Source organism: Megachile rotundata, chromosome 10 (assembly GCF_050947335.1).
Source record: "Megachile rotundata isolate GNS110a chromosome 10, iyMegRotu1, whole genome shotgun sequence".
In the NCBI taxonomy this organism is placed as follows: Eukaryota; Metazoa; Arthropoda; class Insecta; order Hymenoptera; family Megachilidae; genus Megachile; species Megachile rotundata.
The window spans coordinates 16,858,492-16,877,747 of NC_134992.1; the positions used below are offsets into that span (position 1 = coordinate 16,858,492).

The 19,256-nt window shown below is 40.7% G+C and overlaps 1 protein-coding gene across 4 annotated transcripts in view; it reads left to right on the forward strand.

The window, feature by feature from the left end:
- Positions 1–19,256, forward strand: part of kcc (solute carrier family 12 member kcc) — an 88,599-nt gene that overhangs the window by 25,986 nt on the left and 43,357 nt on the right. Inside the window, exon 2 of one of the 4 annotated variants that reach the window (XM_076536728.1) lies at positions 1,875–2,270. The exons of the other annotated variants lie outside the window; for them this stretch is intronic. Coding sequence (XP_076392843.1) covers positions 2,213–2,270 — 58 coding nt within the window. The 5' untranslated portion in view covers positions 1,875–2,212. The remainder of the gene's footprint in view (positions 1–1,874; positions 2,271–19,256) is intronic. 4 annotated transcript variants of the gene reach the window in all.

Below are 19,256 nucleotides of genomic sequence, written 5' to 3' on the forward strand. Positions count from 1 at the left end.
GTGAAACGAGTCGCGATAAAGCGGCAAAGAAGTCTTTTCATTTTTTTTCTATCCTTTCTACCTGTTTGGCTCCAGTAGATTTATTTTATCGACAGACACACGATGGGCCGTTCTCTGCGCTTCTGTCGAAACGCGTGTCCTGTTCGATAGAAAACCTGCCGCACGATGCAAACGTGAAATTGATATTCGTGTATCGGTGTTCAATTTTTGGACACGTTCATTACGTTAAGTAACGGTCGGGTATTATATGAAATTATTGTATTCGAAACAAGAACAATCGGACCGGAATGCAAAATTGTGCTCGGATGTTTTGTCCCAATAGTATTACCTGTGCATCGAATTACCTGCATTTCGATATTATCGATCCAGTTTAAATTGGTAATTTCCTTTTTTATAGACGGTACACTCGAATAAATTTCCTGTAACGCACTCGCCGCGAATCGATCAGAATTACATTGGACACCAGTGTCGTCGAACCAGTCGAATGACACAGTTTCCCCATATCGTGCGCGAGAAATTAATTTTTCATGGCGAACACGTGTCCCAGGTATATCATCCCATTTTCATTATTAATTAACACGGTGGTTGCGTATTTCGATAGATGGTTTCTTGGGGATATTCCGTTTAAGTCACGCATTATATCGCGACGTATTATCAACATGGCTAGCAATATAAAAACACTTTCATCCGTGTTAGAATATTACCACCGTAATGTACATTAAGTATCGAGTGTCAAACATTTAATATCAATTTTATGATAAAAAGTGTACGTCGCTTTACGACACCTTGTGAAATTTATTTTCAATTCCCGACGGAAGAAACGAAAGTTTGCGACATGCTTCAGATTAAAAGTACGTTTCCAACTTGCCCACAGGCCAACTTTTCGTTTACTCGAACTTTCAGTATTTATACAGTGTGATCAAACTGTAGAAACGTATAGCGTGTTTCGTCTATATGCTCACTAGTCGGGATCATCTGCGAGCTTACAAGGAGGATTCATACGGAATTTCAGATGACAGAGGATTACGGGGATTACTCGAAGAAGAAGCGAGAAAGAACGAAGCGAATCGAGACAAAAGATCTGGCCGTTATCTGCACTCGAAATGTTATTTTCTTATTGGCGTTTCGAAAATCTCAGCTGGAATTACATCCTTTTTTCGTTGAACTTTGAACGATCATAATCTTATTTGTAAAAGAATATTTCTGTTTCCACGTCGATAGTTGTTGAAAGAAGTCCACGTGTCGCGTACGCATGCAAACATAAACTTCCCCCTCTCGGAGATCGATACTCGTACATATCGAAGCGAGGAGTCGATTAGCGAAAGGTAAAGGCATAGGATTGACCCAGTCACTTCGTTACACCGTACCCACTGTTCGGCTTTTCCTCAAACTCGGTATAAACGAAGATTGATGATCGTCCCCAAACCTTCCCGAAAATAGCCGGAAATCCATTCGACGAGCTTGGGAACGCCTCTTTCGTGTCTCATCCGGAAACGACCCGATCGAACAATTCCTCTAGGCGATCTAAGGGGAGAACTTTTCATTATTCCAATACACAACCCTTTGATTTAGGGCTTTCTGATTGATTGTTCCTTTTCCTTTGATAACCGCGGAGGCGTAGGCCGAGTTTAAGAAATTTCGGAAAGGTTTCATCGAAACTTTTCGATGATCGATAATTCGAATGTTGGTCGTTTAATACGTGGAGACGTTTGCACCTGATCTCGCATTTAATAGTGAGAATATAATAGGTGTATCTAGTGAGAGCTTGAGATCTGGACGCGAAGAACTAGCATAGGTTAAGATAAATTTAAAATGGGCAGAGCGAGAGCAAAGCAGGGAAACAATCAACCAGAGTCGAACCTATATACTTTCAGACATCAAAGTTCAACAACCGAAAACACTATAATCAGCAAAGAAAACCATCCATCTTACAAAGTGACAACAAGCTGAAGCAGCTTATCATGTTCGTTATCAGGATTCCGACAACGCAATTTCGTAACTGATTCGGAATTATAAACGGTATCATCGAGTCGGAGCAAGGTTGTTGTCGGTGAGCAGGCGTTTCGTCCGCGAGAAGATAGAAACTGTCGCGAATCGATCGAGGATAGAGTGGCTTTGGATGTAACCCTCGGCTGGTGGCAGTGTGGTGCGTTCGAGAAGCGAAGAAAGAAAAGGAATCGTCGATAAGGGAAGAGAGAGACAGGCGAAGACCATGAGCAACTCCGGGGCGATTCCTCTGCTTCTGGTGAAGAAGGAACAGCTGGTCGAAAGCAAGTACCCTGTTTAGTCTTTTCTCTATTGTCGCCAGCGGCCCGATTCCGCGATCGATGCACTCGCGACGCTCCATTGTCGAGACGGATGTACCGTTCTTAGACCAGGAAATGACGTCGTCGCGACTATTGTCGATCGATCGTTTCCACAGATCTGTGCCACACGGAAAATCCTCCGCGCGTGTGCGTGGAATTCTCTTGATTGGAACTGTGAGCTTTCAGCGAGGGCTTTTCAATATCGCCCCGTTCCAATCGGCGATTATTTTTTTCGAAATACGAACGCGCCATTATTGCGAATACTTGCTTGATTATTGCGCCAACTCGCGCTCGCTGGAATTCTCTCCATCGGAAACTTCACCGCCCCGTTTTAATACCGCGATTTTTTCCCGAACGTTATTGTCTTTTGGAAATATTAATCTCGTTGATACTAAATTGAAAATAAAATAGATCCTGATAGTAGTATCTTAACGACGTGTAAACGTTGTGTAGGAGAATTTATCGAAGTTTGTTCGGGAGACTCATTATTAGCCACAGAAGTTATTTTATTAGCTCGAGCGTCGATAAATAGCCTGCAAGTTTAGAGAAGCATCGGTATCGTGTACAAAGCTTTTAAGCAAACTTGACGCGGATAGACTTAGGGTCAGCTATATCGGTGAGCCTTTGTGGAATATACAGAAACTTAAAATAAACTCCCGATAGTGTCATAACAGTCTCTTATCGTCTGAAAATTGGAAAGTTACTCAAAATCTCGGTTGTTCCAGGGGGAACAAAATTCGTTCCAAAGACTAGAAATTTCACGGAGCAATTTTCGCATGAAAGTACTCGTCAGCATTTTTCCGCTTGGAATTCTTCGTCATGAGCGTGTCGACGCGGAGCATTTCGTGCCAACGCCAAAAAACTCCGAATAACTGCGAAAATTAAACTCAACGACTCACAGTCTCTGAGTTTTATATAGACTTGAAAAAATTTTTCGATGCTAACGAATTGGCCCTGAACAATCCACGTTGACTATTGATAATGCGAGTCTTACGAGCCAATCTTGAAGAGCTGGTGAAGGATTAAACTTTGAGTCTCCCTTTATAAATCAATCTTGAAAATTCATCTCTGAAGTGCTAGTGCTGAAATATCAACCTCAAAGATTTTTATCAATCAGTTTTGAAGAGACAATCTCTATGAGCCGACTTTGAAGCGCTAGTGCTGAAATGTCAAGCTTAAACATTTTTATCAATCGATTTTGAAGAGTTAATCTTTATAAGCCGACTTTGAAGTTAGCCTTGAAAAACTAATTTCAAAAAGTCTACTTTTATCGGTTTTAAGAGTCAATTGTTTTTTTTGTCCCGTTGCAGAAATAAAAATCGTGAGCTAAATTTGTTATCGACACTTTTGCGTATAAGGAAACGCGATAAAAATTTCACGTCTGATTTACACTGATCTTTTCTACTGATTCTCGCTAAATCTACAATGTATAAACTTTTAACCACATCTGATATAATTTTAATACTTTTCTTTGATTAAGTGAATTTTCTTGTTTGCCGCTGCTTTGAAGTCGCTAAGCTGTTTTGATTTTCAGCATTTCCTTTGATGTTCATTAAGCCAAGATATTTATGTACATGCAAATACCTGAATAAATAGCGAAATTAACGAGGTCTTTGACGAGTAGCTCGGCTCAAAGTACTACTGTGGATGCCAGCGACAATCTTCCAGTCTTGATTTACCCAAGGAAACTGTAAGCTTTCTATGTTTCTTAATTTCCTATCTTGGCTATATTTGTATCAAACTGACATGTGACATAAAATGTCAAGGTAAGAAAAAAAGACGAGTGTTTAAGGAGCTACAATTTCATGAGTATCTATTGTTGGAAACTAATAGTGAATTGACGAGATAGAATTTCGTATACTCGAGAGTGTTACCGCTTTCCTTTGAACATTGCCGTTTACACGGAAATGGAGAAATACAGAATGGGAAAGAGAAGGAGAAGTCTGGCAACAGCCACGGTGATTTACTCGTTTTCGATATATACAACTTCGTAGGTAGAAAGCAGCGGTGACTTAAAGCACCCACTGGAAAAGATATACGTTTTCTCCGCTCTAAGTAACCGGAGTTAACTTAAATCGGTCGATCATTAATCTTTAAAGCTTTGCGATAGTGGTACATGTTTTATGAAGTTTAGCCGATTTTCAAGCATGAGGCGGTGAAATATGGAGAAATCTCTGCAGGAGTAACGACACCACTTACAGCTTCTAATTTATAAATTTTTAATTTGCATGTTTGCAAAGGTCTAAATATTTAGGTTATCAAATTTTTGAATTCTCGAGCTTCCATATTTTTGAATACACAAATTCGTAAATATAAACTCCCTTCAAATTCTTAAGACTTTAAATTTTATATCGGAACTTCCGACTCGTAAAGAGGCGTAGTTTATCCGACAAGTTGCGGCGGTGTAATATCCCCGCATCATTCGTTTCCAGCCGTCAAGTATATCTGTTTCGGAGAAATGTTCGAGGCGATTCCTTCGAGCCCTCGTGAATCAAGATACTTACCTCGATTCTACGAGCCAGCAATTGTTCCAGGATTTTCAATTCGACGATACTCGATACCACGTGTTGCACGTTTCTCTGAACGAGACCGGCCGTACCTTATCGGTAATCCCGATCCTCGTTTCCCGCTTTTCTGCACACCTACACGTTACATACACACACACATCCGTACATGCTTCTTCTCGCCAGCTGCTCCCGCTTTATGGCAGAATACATGCCAGAACAATGGATGTTATATCGTGGGACAGTTAATCTCTGACACTTGACTCGCAACGTGCACGCCCGGTAATGTAAATGTCGCCTTCTCGCTTCCGCTCGCGACTCCTTCGATCGCTCCCTTTTAACGCTTTTTACGTTTTCCCGATTATTCAAACGAACGAAATATTCGTATATTTTCTGGTTGCGTTGACAAGTATCCTTGTGTTTTATTTCCATACTTTTCACATCTGCAGATTCGACGCTGAACAATAAAATTAATGTACCGGATTACGGTCTATAATTCGATCGATGTAATAGCTCGTTCGAGATTAAAATATTAAACGATGAATTATTTAGAATATTTTATACGACACAGAATTCAGGAACAATTTAATTAAATTCAGGAACAATTTAATTAAATCGATCGTAATTATTACGATTGTGATTATCGTTTTAATTTAAAACGAATCGTCGAAAGTATCAGTGGAGTGCATAATACTAGTCCAAGCGAGAATCCGACATCGTTTAAGATTTTAATTATTGTTTTAATTTGGAATAAAAGGAAGGAAATAGCAACCGAGTTCAGAATATTTTTCTAACGAGAGTCCAGTAATCGCGCTGTTTCTCCGCTTTCATTTCCACCCCTTTTTTCCCGCGTTGAAACGGGCTGCATAACCCAGTTGCACAGCGAGCCATGATGGACCGAGATTCGCGAAACGACGATAGAAACAGCCCAGAGAAATTTTCGACCGGTTTCGAAGGCTAACCAGTGTCCGAGCTACGTGCTTCAAACTTTCCGCGAAACAAGGAAATTCGCGAGCAAACAGCTCTACATTAAAATTACTCTTTGTTCAAATGGTATCACATTTCTTCCCTGCCCAATTTCTACATCGTTTTCTGCGGCTACCTCACTGATAAGGAATTTGGAAAATTTTTCAAATCAAATTTTTAAATCCTCAAATCTTAACATTTTCTATTTTCTAAATTTTACTTGATGGAATGTGGGAGGTTATTTAAAATAATACAAAAACATAATAATTTTTAAAAGATTAAATGAATTTATTATTTAAGAAAAAACTTACAAATAATGGATGAATGCACGAACTTCACCGACTTCTCAATAAATTTATTTTTGCTAATTTCATTGAAATAAAAATTCAATTTCTGAAATCCTCAGATCTTAACATTTTCTATTTTCTAAATTTTACTTGATGGAATGTGGGAGGTTATTTAAAATAATACAAAAACATAATAATTTTTAAAAGATTAAATGAATTTATTATTTAAGAAAAACTTACAAGTAATGGATAAATGCACGAACTTCACCGACTTCTCAATACATTTATTTTTGCTACTTTCATTGAAATAAAAATTCAATTTCTGAAATCCTGAAATTCCAAAATGTCTGTATCTCTAAATTCCCCAATCTCCAAATCAGAAATTCCGTGCATTCGCTCTTGTAGGAAGTTAAATTGCAACGCCAACGAGACATCGAAACACGTATTAAGCCACGGTAGACGGCAGCCGAAAACCTCGATGGTGTTAAGCGTCGAGCGTTGTTCATTAATGATATGAAATTCGGAGCTCAACTACTTAACATCCTGTTGAAATCTCCTGGCTTAACCATTTCCATGAAATGTGACCAATTCGCAGCTTCGGTACAGGACTAGTTGGTTTTTAGGCCGCGCGAACGAGGCTGGTAAAGTGACGTTTGTGAAACCGCGATATAATGAGGCCGAGATTTCAAGTGTCACTGCCAGCCTTTTCGAAGCTGCTCACTGAAATATACCCGATTCTGAGTGGGTCGTTCGTTAACGACCGAAACTTCCACCGTCTTTTCGTTCCTTCTATTACTATTTACTTTCATCTAAGATTCAAGTGGACAAAAATTATTTTTCCTTCTTGTTGTCGCAACATCGCATTCTTTTCTGCAATACATTCTTCGAATTATTATTCAGTTAAATAGGATAAGTGGATTCATTAGGAGGTGCAGGACTTTACTAACACAATCGAGTTTAATTTTTGTATTAAACTTTAGAATGTATTTGTAAATTGGACTGTTTATTTGAAAGTAGTCCATTTGCATATACATTATTTTATTTAAAATTTATTAATTTCTATAATCAAATTGCATATTAATGAATCTATAGACGAATCTATAAATAATAATAAGAGAATGTAAAAATTCGTATAAAATCTCCACTATCGACCCGTTCTGTCCATGCTCGTAATAAGGTTCGAAATTGGCTGGATATTCGAATGGAAACACGCGGAGACAGTAGAAAATACCTCGCTGCATTATGGCGATGTCCATTTGGCGGTGCGATTTGCTCGATCGAGTCTCGTGGACGGAAATTCCCGCCAAGGTATTTGCCTTTGAATTTTCGCTCCACTATTATCCTAACAAGCCCGATGCAACGGCCGTGCATTGGACCGCGTCGATGCAGTTTCACGCTCGCAAACACTAATCTGCATCCTGTCGGATTTCGCGAGATGTGAACGCTGCATGCTAATTTGTTGACAGTGGAATTTATGATGCTGAACGACGCAGGAACCAGTTTACACCTTTTTATGAACTTGATTTTGCAATAAATTTTAGGGAATTTATGTTCTGTCGTCTCGTTCACGTTCGTGACGATTAACTCATCAAAATCGATATCGATTTAAGAATTCTGTTCATCGGCTCATGATTATTAGAAAATATTCGTTAAAGAAATATTATTTTTCTCGTTATGCATACATCATCAAAATCCACTTTCATTAAAAGTAACTGGGATGTCGAGTAGAGGAATATTATGTATAGCTGGCAGATGTTTATACGGTTTTGATATATCGAGGTCTGCGAAGTATACATAAATCATATAATTTATGAGATCCGCAGCCTATAAATTACGCGAACATTTATTTTGCAGACTTTCATGTATCGTAAATGCATAAACATGCACAGTCTAATTATTTATGTATGTAACAAGGACGATAAATAATTCATCGATTAGCATGAACCGATACGCTTCGGTATATCCTTTTTATTTACTGTAAATTTATAAATAATTAAGAGACGAATATACATAGAACGCGTCAAAGTACATCGTAAAACCCACGTGGTAAAATTTAATGGAACATCGTGTAGATTAATTTCGTCTCGTTTCAGACGTAGCAACATTTGGAGGATATTCGAAACGTACGAGTCTCATGAATATGCATCGTGTATGCAAAATAAATAAACTTGTCGAATCTTCTAATGACGAATCATATTGCTCGGGTTTTATTTATCCTGCAAAAACGTGTCTAGAACGTACGATTAATGAACAGTCGTATATGATCGACGTCGCGCGTATTTCGACGGTGTTCCGATAAACGGCTGGCAAATTAATTAAATTCAACTGCAATCGATAGTCGCAGCTGACGTAACCAGCGAATGATCCTTGTGTTACGATTATATCGGGCCCCTGAAACGCATCGATATTCGATTCGAGCTGCCACTTGATGGATATTACTTACGCGTCCCCTTCATGAATGACTACGAAACTGAACGTTACCTATCCATCATACCATATTCCATTACGAGCTCTAACACGCTTCTTTTTTTTGGAAAACTATTTTTAGACCTGTACAAACATTTGTTTTAAATAGATACACGTTTAAATTAGCTCCAGTTATGCCGCATACGTCACGATCAAAGTCGATCCACGATAAAAACATTGTATTTTTAAAAATTCAATGACTCTATTGAATAGCTGTATTGTAATTACGCTTCACACAATCACGACCTCTTAATATGATAATGACGAAAAAGTGTCGCTTCGAAGCAGTGACGCTTGACAACAGCGCATACGTTCAGCGAACAGTTGATGAATTCAGCTGCATTCAATAATTGCTCGTGGCGGATTACCGAACGATTTCCGGTTACGTGATGAACCTTTAAACGAAGGAGCGACTTCGGTTACTTTGGAATCGCGTAGTCCGACAACCGCGTTACAGAAAACGAGCTAATAAACATCGACAGGCGTGCTGGAATTAATTAATCACAGTTATGACGGGCAGCTGCGATCGACGTTGAAACGCGAGACGTTGCCAGTTATGTAACACAAGACTAACGTAATGAACAGTGAGAGATTTTTCTTATTAATTTGTCATATTGCGATATCGTTCACGAGCTGTATTACTACTCGTTCCAGATCGTCACCGTTGTATTACCACGAGTTATATTTATATTAATTCAAATCCCATTTTTACAAAGGGAAATCTTGTTCGGAATCACGTCCTCTACCCTTTCTGGGAGTTACACGAGCTGTGAGACACCCTGTATATCCTAAATCACCGCTCGTTATATCACCTTTCTCGGTCGGAACACATATATTATCACCACCCAATTGCAACGCGTTACGATAAGATGAATCGCGCCATAACTCCCGTCTTAGGAAAATGATATTAAAATATGAAATGGATATCGAAGAGAAGTGTCGCAGAATTGGAAAAGAGTGGAAAGGGACAAGTAATTTCAATAGTCAGGGTCTGTCTCCCGGTGCAAGAATTTTAAGGGACGATGGCGACTTTAAACGAGTTGGGTAGGTTGGTCGAGTTGGCAACTGGTCTCTTCAGGGAGTGTGTTGGAATCGGAATGCTCCAAGTATTTGGCAAGTGGTCGGAATTTCACGGGAGAGTTGCAGCGAGTAGGTAGCTAGAGGCTGCCAAGCGGAAACACTTTCAGACGGCGTTTCGCGTTGTCATCGAAACGTTAACGCTGTCATCGTGCCGATAAATCGCGGGAATTCAATTGTGGCCACCCTCCGATCGCCACGGTTCCTCGAAAACTTCTCTCGTCGAACCGTTAACGAACCTGTGTTCACGAAATAGCGATCTATTCCTTTATCGATTCGTCCATTCTTGATCGTATCGAAATAGTAGAACGCGTACTAGAATAATGACTGGGCCGTTGGTTTGTAACGTAGAACTTTGTTTAGCTGTTACCTGGTTTCTTAAATCTATAAAGTTGATACTTTGGTCCGCATCATACTCCTTCCTTAGGCTTCTCTATGAAGATCTGTACTACCATTATTCGATAAACTACAGGAAATTAGAAATTTTACAATTTGAAGATTCAAAAGTTTTTGACGCATGAAATTTAAGGTACTCGTGTGACATTCCATAGCTAAAGCGAATCAAACTATCAAGAACGGTGAAAAATCATTGTAAGAGGAAGGTGATGGTTTTCCATGGAATTTGATTGTAACAGGTATTGCACGTTTTGTCACTGACCTTAGCGAGTGCACGCGTTAAGCCGCAAAACGGAATGTCGTGCCGCGACCGTTATCGGACCACGGCATCGTTGCCTCGTTGTCTGTATTCCATCGATTTTCCTGACCTTGTGAGCCATGTCGAGGCCGCCAATTACCCCGATATACTCTTTAAAATAACTCCCTTGATCTCCAAGAATCAGACCTTCGTCGTTATCGTCGATTCTTTTCGATCGAATCGCCTCTTTCTTCTTCCGCTACGCGCCAAACGCGATACTTTTGTTTCTTCGCGGTTTATGTATCTTGGTTATTATCTTGGTATCGATCGAACGGAAAGAGGAATTGGATATCCCGTAAATTGGTGGCGTCTTTGTGTGTTTGAATAAAATAATTGGACGCACACCAGAATATGAATAAACACGGTTATATATATATATATTTGATAAAGGACGATATACAATAAAATACAGGATTTGAAAAACGATAGAGCGCTCACGGAAACTATACTGATACTTGCGACGGTTCAAGACTAACTAACTGCTTTTTGAAATACGGACGGTTTCGAAAAGGTGACCCGTTGCTCGCTTCGTGCAAACCGTTGGCTCACGACCTTCGCTATCCTTAACACTTCCCCTCGAAGTCGTGAGCTATTTCTCACTTCACATAACAATCATTCCCATATTCCACAAACATTCCAGATGTTTTGTCCCACTCAGACCTTTTGTAAAAACATCCGCGGGCATTCTTTCCGTACACAAATATTTTAAATCGATAATACCCTGTTCAAAAACCTCGCGAATAAAGTGATGTCTCACATCAATATGTTTCGTTCTCGAATGAAAATTGTTATTCTGTACCAATTTCACTGCACCTTGATTATCATTGAACAATGTAACGCACTCGCACTCGAATCCGAGGTTATTTAAAATCCCGCGTAAATATACAGCCTCTTTGGTTGCTTCGGACAGAGCTACATATTCTGATTCGGTACTGGACAGGGCTACCGTTCTTTGCTTGCGCGCTTCCCAGCTAATTGGAGCTCCAGCTAGAATGAACGCGTAACCGGTATACGATTTTCTATCAACAACATCTGAACTCCAGTCCGCGTCAACGATACCGAATATTGGTAATTCCGTTCTTTCATACATCAATCCAAGATCACACGTGCCTTTCAAATATCGCAACACTCTTTTCGCTGCTTTCCAGTGCTCAACATTGTAATTTGTATTGAACTGACTTAAATAATTAACGGCGTACGCAACATCTGGCCTTGTTGAAACCGCCAAAAACATTAACGAACCAATCAAACTCTGATATGGGTACCGATTCATTATACCTACATCTACATGCTTTGGTTTTACAAGCTTATTACTTAGATCTATAGGGGTAAGAGCTGGCTTACAATCACTCATACCAAAACGTTCTAACACTTTCTCAATATACATCGTTTGCTTAAGATATACCCTGTGTTCTTTGTCGCGCGAAAACTCAATACCTAGACAACGTTTTATGTTACCTAAATCCACCATTTCGAATTCGTTTGACAACTCACGCTTGATATCTCTCAACCATGCATCATCATTCGTAGCAAAAATCATATCGTCTACATAAATCGCGGTTAAAATTATTCGTTTATTTCTTCGAGCCATAAACACACACGGGTCTTGTGGCAGTGCTTTGAACCCTAATTCACTTAGTTTTTTGACCAACTTTTTATGCCACTGTAGTCCCGATTGACGCAGACCGTACAACGATTTCTTTAACACACACACATTGTTTTTCTTCGTGTTTAGTTCCTGACACCAACGCTTAGCTGTCTTAATAATTTGTGTATCGCGAATAACTTTACCACTTAAACCAACACTTTCACCTGTGATTATTTTATTCAGCACTTCATATAGTTGGTCTGGCACTTCCATAAACACTTCTTCTTCCAGTTCACCGTTCAGGTACGCGGTAATGACGTCCATCTGATGCATCTTTAGACCTAGTTCCGCTGAAAGTGCAGATATTAACCTAATCGATGTTGATCTCACAACCGGCGAGTACGTTTCGTGGAAATCCTCTCCTGGTCGTTGCGAGCATCCCTTGGCGACAAGCCTGACTTTCTTCCGTTCTTGTCCGTTCATATTTTTCGTTGTAAAAACAAAACGGCTTCCAATTATTTTTCGGTCATGAGGTCTCGTCGTTATTTCCCACGTATTGTTTTTAATTTGGGCTATGTATTCATCTTCCATAGCACCTCTCCATGCATCAGCATCGGTCGTCTGTTTCACTTCTTCCCATGTGCTCGGTTCTACGGTTGTGTAATTCGCGACGAATACGTCATCGTTTTCCGATGTTATTGGCGTCTTCGTCGCTTCTTCGTCTTCTTCGCTGCTTTCTTCGCAGTCACTCACATTTACCGTACCTGTAGTAAACACTTTTCGTGGTCTCCCCACCGAACCGTTACGCACTAGCTTCGGGCGTCCTCTTCCCCTCTTCGATGGCCCCACAAGCTTATCCCAGCTGATCGTTGCATCCCTCTTCTTCCTGCGTACAGGTGCACTGCAAACTTCTTCCTGATTTTGGGTCTCGCTGTCTCTCTCGTTGTCACTCGTTTTTGCTCTAGATACCCCTCCTCTTCTTGCTCGTAGTATCCTGCGTGGCTCTCCTTCTTCCTCACGTTTCTCATTCATAGAGATTGCGTCCTCATTGTTTACATTTGGTGTGTTTAAATCCACGGTTATTTCGCCTTCACCTATACTCTCATTTTCGTCAAGTATTTCCTTGTATTCGTGTCTGAAGGCCGATTCCGTCATGAATTTGACGTCACGACTCACAATCAACTTTTTGGTTCTGGGATTGTGAATCCGATATGCTTTTGAAGCCACGTCATACCCCACGAAAATTCCTTCTTCTGAGCGCGAGTCAAACTTCCCCTTGTCTGCAGTTTTGTTTTTGTAAAACACTTTCGAGCCAAATACCTGCATGTACCCGACTGTGGGGGTCTTCCCCTTCCACATTGTAAACGGTATCTGTCCATTTAAAGCTGACGTAGGGCACCGATTACGTATGTAACACGCTGTGTTTACTGCTTCAGCCCAGAATGCTGGCGGACTACCTGCTTCACGCATCATGCATCTCGCCATTTCAACCAACGTTCGATTTTTCCTCTCAGCTATTCCATTTTGCTGGGGCGTATGGGGTACCGTTAGCCTTCTTTTTATGCCGTTAATTCTCAAAAATGTGTCAAACTCAGTGTTCACATATTCGCGCCCATTGTCCGATTGCAAAGTCTTGATCTTTTTCCCGGTAAAGTTTTCCACTTCCGCTTTATAATCTTTAAACACACTGAGAACATCACTTTTGTTTTTCACAAAAAATACCTCGCACCACCGCGATTTATCGTCTATAAATGTCACGAAGTATCGGTTCCCGGCAAATGAACTATGTCGCATCGGGCCGCACACATCTGAATGCACTATTTCCAACAAATCTTGTGTACGATCCACACTACCCTTTGGGAAGGGCTTGCACGTTTGCTTCTGGCTTACACAGATTTCGCATTCCGATAATTTATCGTTTTCTTTAATATTTAACCCGTACACTAGTTCACTTTTTGCCATTGTTTTGAGGTCACGTTCGTTTACATGCCCTAATCGACGGTGCCACTCATCTATAGGTCTTTTCGACACAACAACTTGGTTTGCCTTTTGCTGACACATCCGCACGTGGTAGAGGTTACCTACTCTATCCGCACGCATATGTATTTTGTTTTGTTTGTCAATCACAACCGCACCGTCTTTCCGAAACCTTACTTCAAAACCGCGATCCGTTATCTTCGACACTGATAATAAGTTCGTGCGTAAATCGGACACATAGAACACTTTTTCTATGTCAATTTGGCGCTCTTCGCTGCCCGTGTCCACTGCGAGGCTTACTTTTCCCATCCCATTTATTTGTGTGCTGTTATTATTGGCCAGGCTCAGTTCACTTTTCATTGTAGTGAATCCTTGTTTAAATAATTCTTTTTGGTTGCACATGTGACCCGTGCACCCGCTGTCTATGCACCATACAGAACTACTTGCTTGGATGGTCATTGCCTCTTCGGTGGTGATCGTTAAAAAGCATGATTTGCTTTGACCTCCTTGTTTTGCACTCTCGCCCCGATCTTCCGCTTGTCGAGCGCTTTGTTTTGGCCTCCTATATGTTTTGTTTTTACACTCCCTTGCGAAGTGGCCAAATTTGCCGCAACGGTAACATTCCGTTTTACTGTTACCCTTTTGAATTTGATCTTCGGTTTTCTCTTTGTTTTCGTTTCCTTTCCGTTGGAAGCGTGGATTTAACCGTTTCGCGTACATTGCTCCATGATCTGCGCACTTGGATTTCCTTCCTTCATAGTCTTCAACGATTTTGACTTTTAAAACCTCCGTCGTTGGTAATTCGTCACGTGATTCCATCGCTGTTCGAAACATCGAAAAGGAATCCGGTAGACTGTACAGCAATAAAATTGCAAGTAATTCATCTATTACCACCAACCCAATTTCCTTGAGTTTCTTTACGGCGTCAAAGAAATCCGCAATGTGCTTGCGCAAGTCGTCTTCCTCTTGCATACGCGATAGTACCAACTTTTTCAATAATGACGCTTTTCGCGCTGGACCACTAGACTGGTATAACGATTTCAATTTATCCCAGATCTCTTTAGAAGTCTCCAGGCCATCGAGTGCTATCAATTCACTTGCACTAACAGCCAAAACTATGTCCGACTCGGCTTTTCCATCGTTTTTCTTCCACTCTGCATATTTTGGATCCGTAACTGACGGTTTAGGCATCTCACCCGACACATATTCCCATAGGTCATTTTTCTTCAAAATAGCCCTCATTTGAATCTTCCATGTGTCATAATTATCGCCAGTTAATTGATCTATTCGAATGGTAGTTGCCATCTTTTCGAATTGACTAACCACAATCGTCCGTATAACCCTTGTAACGGTCTTCCCGTTAAATCACTGACCACGCGGTAACCGTTTCTCTTGAGTTCTTCACTCGAAATTAAACCTCACCGATCGTTATTCACTATTTATTATTCTGGGCCCATAACCTGTTTGAATAAAATAATTGGACGCACACCAGAATATGAATAAACACGGTTATATATATATATATTTGATAAAGGACGATATACAATAAAATACAGGATTTGAAAAACGATAGAGCGCTCACGGAAACTATACTGATACTTGCGACGGTTCAAGACTAACTAACTGCTTTTTGAAATACGGACGGTTTCGAAAAGGTGACCCGTTGCTCGCTTCGTGCAAACCGTTGGCTCACGACCTTCGCTATCCTTAACATTGTGGAAAGATTTTCCTTGGGATTTCGGAAATATTGGAGCGAGAGGAATTGCGGATTTGCCGGCTCTAGCTATCGATGCTGCCTTTATTTTCAACAGGAAATTGACCGGGCATTGATCATTACTGGGGATATTGGAACAGACTCTAGTGTTACTGTAGACTGATCTGATTGTGAGTTTATAAACAATGAGATCGAAATTAACGATCCTGCGTTGCACATCAATTTCGCGGATTTTCTGTTGTACGGTAAACTAGACCAGGAATTTCCAAATTCGTCGAACTAGAAAGGCAATAAATCTGGAAATCTTGGAAATCCATCGCAAGGGAGGAGCAACAGCGTGGAAAATTGGCAAAGTCGATGGGAGATCGCGTGATTCGAATGCAATTTTCATGCAGCGTACGCGGTTTTTCCTCGAGTGCAGAAAGTGGTCCAAGGTTAAAGGTTTTCCACGAAAACTCGACAAAGATTTGTTCCATTATCCTGGCAATATCCGGAACGGCATACGCCAGGGAAAATCGGGTCGTGTATGTAGGGGCAGGTGCGGGGCTTACTGGTCCACCCTAGTCAACCCAACAAATTGACAAATTGAACCAATCAGCTTCCAATATACGCCAATTCTCAGATGTACCAATATTTTTTGCTTCCCAAACATTTTCTGCGATCTCTTGCACTCCTCTTTTTTTCTCTACGACGCTACTAAAACTATTGTGTTATTTCAAACATTTTATATGAATATTTTAATTTGCACATTATCGCTACAATTTTCCTAGTTTCAAACATATGACTATGTTCTAAAGCAAAGTACTGTTAGATACAAATATTCTTAGACTTTGATAATTCCAGATTCTGACATTCCTAGACACGAATATGATCTAAATCGATCACATACCAATACTATTCGGATCGAACTACCTTCAGATTGAATCCATAATGCCCCTTGATCGAAATGTGGATTCAAACGATCCGAGATGCAAATAATGGCTTGTCAGAAGGGACGCAACACTTTCGATGAAAGTTGATACAATCGCGATAGTTGAAGCTCTGTTTGGTACTAGAGCAGTTTGATTATGTACACTCGAGAATATTGTACACACCGTACAGGGAACAATATAGGAGAGAGTCGAGGAGTTGCTTCCCTTTAGCTCGTGCGAGTAATTTACAGCAACCTCGTTGTGCTTCGCACATTGTGTCCAATGGCTCCCGAACTAATTTTCGGGCTAATTAATTTCCCTCAGCCACAAGTTGTCCGCCATACGTTCAACAAATAATTTGCTTCTCAAACTTGATTTCTGGCAAAATTCGTCCATCGTGGCTACCCTCGATTATCGATCCTAGATCAGCTTCGAAAGATTCGTATCCACTTTTCAAGCAACTGATCATTTCACGAAGGAACCTTTTACTGACAGCAATGCAAATTTTCTACCAGCGAATATATTTTAAACGTGATCGATTCGAAGTAAAGAAGGAAATTTTTGTTTCGACCTCAAGACGATAATTCACGTTAGCGAAAAATGGCAGGGAAGCAAGAAGTTCGATCACCCCTCGGAAATTGATGGGATATCGAGGATGGGAATAAAGGGAGAACGTGATTTATGTTGTAAAAATGATCGTTCGTTGTCGAAACATGGTAACCCACCCTCCGGGAATTTCGAGGTGTGTCAACCCTCGTTTGAATTTCCGACCTTTACACGGCTATTTTCGCGCGAGGTCGCTCAAACCAGAGCGAATTTCGAGTATTCTTCCGGGCGATGAGCACGAAGACAATCACGAAACGCGACGTCTTTAAGGGTGCATCGTGCACGTCGTTTCCGCCACCCTTTTGATCCTCGAGCCAGCGGAGAACAGTAAGGCTAACGAGTAGCACTCTTGAGGCTCGCCTAAGCTGTAAGCTCCTTTTCTTGTCCCTTCAACGTGACAAGTTTCGCTGACAGAAACCGCACCGGGGGTGAAAATGTTGCTGCGGAAGACAGACGGTTTGGTCGGGAAAGCAACGTAACCGTACTACCGTTTCTTTGTGCTACATCCAAAAACGGGAGCGCCGAAATTTCGTCTTGGGAATACGCCTTTATGTTGTTTTTAACGCTATTGTCCCTGCTGTTTCGCGAATCGGGCATTTAAGAATTCAATTATTGATACCGTTCTCGAATTTCTTAATTAGTCACGTTCGAACGAACGGAACAAACTTTTCAATTTAATTGTAGTTTCCACATTTCAAAATATGTAGTTAATGCAGGTCTTTCCTTTTCATAAATTCCCAGGAGTATACGACTAAAATTAATTTCTTACCACCGCAATTATTCCCTCTTTTAATCCCCCATTTTCTATCCTGCCCAAGAGCTCAAGCATTTCCTCCCTCGTAACTTCCCGACTGCCTGAAAATCACCATAAATTAAACAAACATTCCCAAGAGAGGCGGGAAATTTCCTGGAAAATCGTGGAGCTTTAAACGGTGTCCTCGGTGTCGACGAACTTCGGGTCCTCGAGGACCCTCGACCTTCCTTCGATCGACTCAGGTCGCGGAAGGGCTGCACGTCAACGAAACGACAATGGAAACGCGCCTTGAGTTCGATTCTCGTTAATAGGCCGACAGTGGAAACGCGGCCGATAGGTCCAGGAGAAAAGAAATAAAAATAATCGTGGACGAACGAGCGTCGTCGATCGAGCGGCAAGCAATTATCGATGATCGATCGGTCGTAGAAAATCGACGAGGGCTCTGCTGAAGGCGCCAGGTCGATAGAAATTGTTCCGCCTTCGATATCGCTTAATCCCTGTAATTCTATCGGTTGTGGTTTTGCTCGACCATGCTTCTTCCGTCTCCATTCATTTTTACCTTTTCTTGCTTTTCATTAAACGCCGTTCCAAATCGATGAAACTTACGCTATCGTCTCGAGTCCCTGCTTCTCGACCATTTCTGAAATTTATACCGCACGCGATAAATTGCGATCGCTTCTTCGTCTACTTCTATTTTTCATTTACCAATTTAATCGTTTGGGGGGACTTGGAAATTCGAGTAATTTAGAAATTTGAGAAATCGGAAAATTTCGACCTCTGAAAAACTTTGAAGCTTAAACGATTACAACGTTTAAAAGACGATTTCCGCGTTCAAAGATGGGAAAGTGCAAGAAGACTAGAAGTGCCAAAGCATTTAATTGCGAGCTTCAGAGATAATAAAAGTTTTAATCCAGGAAAGTTAGGTCGAGCATATTTAAAAGACAGCGGAAAACAGAAGTCCGACGAAGTTATGAAAGCTCGAATGTAGGAAAGCTTCTTGAAGCGAAGAAGTTGGAAAGTGGAGAAAAATTATAAAGTTAACAAAATTTCCAGGAAGAAAGGCGCCGTTGCCGATGTTGCTACAAGCGTCGCGTGAATATTTAATTAAAACGTTACCCGCTTTAACGAATTTTTTTAACTAATCTGTCTAAATCCCGATTTACCTGACACGCGATATTATATATTTATAATGCGTCAACTTTCGATGGACGTCGATCAATTTTCCATGCAATGTGTACACACACAACAAAAATGTGTGTATCTAGAACACAGTATCCACCTGTTCAAACAAGTAACTTTCTCACGATTCGCGTATACGCGTTTCTGTGTACCATTCAAAATAATATTCTATGGACGTAGCTACAGGATTAGTTACATAATTAGGGAGGGGTTAGTTAAATTTATTT